The following is a 4,543-nucleotide window of genomic DNA, read 5'->3' on the forward strand; positions in this document are numbered from 1 at the left end:
AACTGAGATTGCATCGTACATACAACACCATAACCCATGTACGCATAGCCAGCCTATACGATGTTTAACCTCTCAGTCCAAAATAGTTCCATCCAAATGGTCAGTAGGCCTACATAAATTCTCTTCATATGCCATACAATTTTCATACGAAAATTAATGAAAGAATTATTCATTTTAATTAGTCTGTTACGCCTCAATAAGGATAATCCCAGAACAGTAATATCCAAATGTACGATGCAATAATCAGCTAATTACTCTTAAGTCCCTCATATGAAAAGGCCTCAAATCCTGCTAGAATATTTACTTATCACAACCAAGTATGATGAAGCCTATTCGCCGTAGGCCACGCAGACTGACAAACACACATGCAAAAAGCAAAGCACTGCAATTCTGCACCACTTCAATATCTAATTCGTAACATCTAACGCCCACAACAACTAATTATCCTTTCACAAAACAATCATCAGACAAACATCGTCCCAAAAATCACAAGCGATTTGAATAAAGTTGCAGCAGTTCATTTATTAGCCAAAATATAGACTTTCTTGTACAATTTGGTTCACAAGTATGTACATTTTCTTAACTTTATATACAAAACATTTTGAACATCAAATCCTCACAGAACTTAGAAAAAGAAAAAGAAAACTCACAGACTACTGGTTCATACATTATAACATTAGCAGGTTTACACAGGACATGCTTACAAGGTAAGTATACACAGATGTATTATTCTTATTTTACATTCCTTACAACAGATTCAAATAAAATCATAAAAAGAAAGAGAAAAAGTCAAAGTCTAGGAGGAGGCGAGAGCTGACAGAACCATGGCTGCTTCGAGTTGATTCTGAGGCCTGCAACACACGGGTCAAGAAAATAAATACACTCAGCAAAGGGAAAATAATAATAACCTACAACTGCAAGGTCGTGAATTGCTTGAAAAGTAAAGTGATATAAAGTGAAGATTGCTTTTGGAAAATGAGAGCCGGTTATGAAACCAATGTGGTAAATTTGAGCTGGGGGTTTTGCATGACAAATATGCAAATATAATTTTGAGGCCTCAACGAAATAAGACAAGCACGGAGGAATCCATCTATTCGATGTCTTACAAATACAACACAGGGGCTGCAGTTTGAGTAAATGTGGTAGTCAACGATAAAATAGGATATGCATCAAAAATAATATATCCAAATAACATAAAGATGACAGTCTCTTACCGTCTATGAACTGGGTGGAAGGCTGTTTTTAACAACTTTTTCTCTGCTTCCAAGGCACTAGATCTCTCTGAAATAATAATGGCAATAAAATACATTTAAAAAATGCATTCATTTTCCCGTCTATAACTAGAGCACAGCACTGTCGCAGTGAATTCAGTCTATACTTTATTTTACTGCCTGGGAATTTTCACGTCAGTCACGGGTTAAATACAAGCACGTACAATACTGAAGTAGGTATGTGACAAAGAAATATGGGCCAACTGCTGAATTTAAAAACCATTTTCGGACATGAATAATAATCCATTCTCACAATAAACCAGCTGATAATAACATGAAAAACCAATGCCTTTTATTCCGACCACCTCTGTCTGTATTCCCCCAGTTCAAAGCTTCAAAGCCACCTTATTCTGTCACATAAACGACAGCATGGAAACACACTTTTTATGATCATCTTTACGGCCTCAAAATGTCTGTCCAGGACAGGCCTATTTAAGTAGGCTAATGCGTTAAAGAGGGATAAGTAAAGTCTGAAATAGAGTAATAATGAACAGTCAGGCTCGCCAGCCTCAGTGTTGGTGACATGTACCTGTGACGGCTGTGTCTGAGCTATGACTCTTGTCCTGCGTGTGTTGCTGCCTGCTGTAGAGGGCGAGCCCGTTAGCCGAAGCCTGGTTCGCCAGTCCAAGGTAATGGTTAGAGTTCAGTAATGCGAGCTGGTGGGCAGAAAAAGCTCGGTTTGTCCAGTTCTGGATTTTCCCAACAGGACAAGAGATGAGTCTGTGATGAGGGCTGATTATGGTCTGGGCGGCGGGCCCAACTGTGTTGCTGCCATTCATTTGTGGAGATTTGCGGGGATTGTCAGGGGTTGTTGCTGTCTCCGCCAAAGACCAAATCTTTGGCTTTTGGGCCGGGGCTGCGTTATTTTCTGATGGGGGCGAGTTGATGGACACAGGATTCAGTTTCACTTGTTCGCCATTCGGTTGTGAAGCTTTCATTTCAAAAGAGTGATGGTGGTGGTGGAAGTGCTCGCCCCGGTCCACGTGAATGTCTTTGCCCTCCTTCACTACAGCCTTCAGAAATCTCTGATCGGGCCCTTGTAAATCCTCATAGCCGTCTGAAATCTCAGAGTCGCTTCTACCATCTAATTTTAAATCAGCGTGTAGGTCATCCTGATCATCCAAGTCGTCCTTATTCTCGATATTTTCCGTGTCGATATTTTCTAAATCAATCTCTTCCTCATCCTCCCTCTTGTCCCCTTCCTCTCCCTCCTCGTGATCACTGTTGTAAACATTTCCCTCTTCGTCTGTGCGGCTCCGGGGAGTCCAGGTCATCTTGTTCTCCTTCTTTAGCCTCCTCCTGGCATTGGCGAACCAGGTGGAAACTTGGGTGAGGGTCATTTTGGTGATGATGGCCAGCATGATCTTCTCCCCCTTAGTGGGGTAGGGGTTCTTACGATGCTCGCTTAGCCAGGCCTTCAGTGTACTCGTGCTCTCCCTGGTCGCATTTTTGGGTCTGGACGGGTCACCAAACTGATACTGGCCATATGGGTAAAACGCTGGGTGATGGTGGGCAAATCCTGGATGTCCTTGTACGCCTGGACTGTCTTTCAACTCATACTGAGCACCCTAAAAGACAAAGAGCAGAGACCCAATGGGATGTGTGAGATATTATGATAGATTGATAAAGTTTGCTAAATGAAATTCTGCTTTATGTTAAGTAAGACCAAATCATATAGGCTAATATATGCAATATATATGCAATATAAAGCCACTATCACCACATTTATCTTTCTTTACATATGACCTGTGATTTCTGCGTTTACGACCAACAAAAGCATTACCAATATGTAAAAGTTACACATTTTTATTTGTTACGCACCATTTCCGTTCGCGACAAAACTATTTGATTTATAACACTTCCCTACCAATTGAAAAACATTTCAATGTATTTCAAGATGCATGTTTACACACTTAATATATTGCGTTTGATTTCAGTTGTTTTCTTTATTTTCTAGTGGTCTAAACATAGGTTTTCGACTGACATTTCAGTTATAGTGCTACTTTTTAGCTACTTTAACTATTTTAAAAAAAGGAGTCAATAATAAAGTTGACCAAAGAGTCTTCTTGTTTAGTCCTGAATGGACCATTGTCTCAATAACGTAACGTCACTTCGCCCTTTCTCCTTTTTAGTCTGGATGGGGGAAAGCAAATGAAGGAATCCAGAGGCATAAATAAACAAAGGCACTCACCAATTGATTGAAAATGGATATATCGTTTGAATAGGGCAGAAATGCTCCATAGCCCTGTGCTGCTGCGGCGAAAGGTGATCCATACATAGTTGAAAGAACGTTTGAGAGTGCCCCGGACGGGCTCAACTCCGTCCCGGCTCGGGCATTGCTGATACCCTGGCGCTCCGGTGGGTATATCGGTCGGATGTACTGGTATCCCAGCTGCGGGAAAGACATGGTCGTAGAAAAAAGTCTGCTGCAATCACAAAAAGCAGGGAATCGCCCTCGCGGTGCGTACTGCGATATCCACTTTACAGTGAGTACAACAAAGTGTAAGGGAAGTCTATATTTCCTCAAAAAACAGCCAGTGTAAAAGATCCGATTGCGCCTTCCTCCTTCACTTCCCTATTGATCTGGATGGACTAAGGTCAGGTCCTTACAGATTGCCTTAGATTATTGCGACTCTTTGCTCTGATTGACATTTCTAGTCGTTTAGAAGCCCCTCCCATTTCTCAAATCTCACCCCCTATACACACTCTCGCTCTGCCGCGCGCCTCTCTCTCTCTCTCCTGTATTTCCCCTGGATAAGTGCACTGACGTCGCGATCTCTTATTTGAATGGTTTTCAAATCTCATTTGATGGCTCGCCAATCATTTAATTTGTTATTTGTTCGCGTGAGCCCTACCCCATTTTAGTGTTAATTCACAATTTGTGGTCATTTGCACAACTAGTAAATATTTCAGTGTTGTTGAGTGATTAACTTCACATAAGCCTAGTGTCTCCAGTTTTCTTCTAATGCATGTGTCTCACGTATGTGCAGCCGCGACTCAGTTAAGGCATGTCCACTGGAAAGAAAGACCTAAGAAATGTATGCTGTTTGCCCGTATCGAGTGATTTGGACTCACGTATGCTAGTTGCTAGTCAAGTTGTGTTTTCTTACACCGTTTTACACCGTTGCGGACGTTTCTAACAATTGGCAAGCGGATCGGACTCAAATCACTCTTTTAATTTGGGACATCAAACTGTTAGCATGTAACCATTTGACTTCAGAGAGAAAGTTGTCAAGAAATGAAAAGCTGCATGGGTGATTACCGCCTGAGTT

General features: G+C 41.5%; 1 protein-coding gene across 1 annotated transcript; it reads right to left on the bottom strand.

The window, feature by feature from the left end:
- Positions 1-502: 502 nt before the first annotated feature.
- LOC112236128 (iroquois-class homeodomain protein irx-3) lies at positions 503-3,911 on the bottom strand. Its single transcript, XM_024404705.2, has 4 exons — positions 3,463-3,911; positions 1,801-2,839; positions 1,215-1,281; positions 503-851 (listed from the first exon to the last, which is right to left on the bottom strand). The coding sequence occupies exons 1-4, from the start codon at positions 3,676-3,678 to the stop codon at positions 797-799; spliced, it is 1,377 nt and encodes a 458-aa protein (XP_024260473.1). The 5' UTR covers positions 3,679-3,911; the 3' UTR covers positions 503-796.
- Between the last annotated feature and the right edge of the window lie 632 nt (positions 3,912-4,543).

The sequence above is a fragment of the Oncorhynchus tshawytscha genome, linkage group LG12 (assembly GCF_018296145.1).
Source record: "Oncorhynchus tshawytscha isolate Ot180627B linkage group LG12, Otsh_v2.0, whole genome shotgun sequence".
Lineage (NCBI taxonomy): Eukaryota > Metazoa > Chordata > Actinopteri > Salmoniformes > Salmonidae > Oncorhynchus > Oncorhynchus tshawytscha.

Excerpts from the sequence above, each read along its gene's own strand:
- LOC112236128 (XM_024404705.2), bottom strand. The coding sequence starts at position 3,678 with ATGTCTTTCCCGCAGCTGGGATACCAGTACATCCGACCGATATACCCA. Across the intron at positions 2,840-3,462 it reads TATCCATTTTCAATCAATTG|GGTGCTCAGTATGAGTTGAA; the intron begins GTGAGTGCCTTT and ends TTTGTCTTTTAG. Across the intron at positions 1,282-1,800 it reads CTCAGACACAGCCGTCACAG|AGAGATCTAGTGCCTTGGAA; the intron begins GTACATGTCACC and ends TTATTATTTCAG.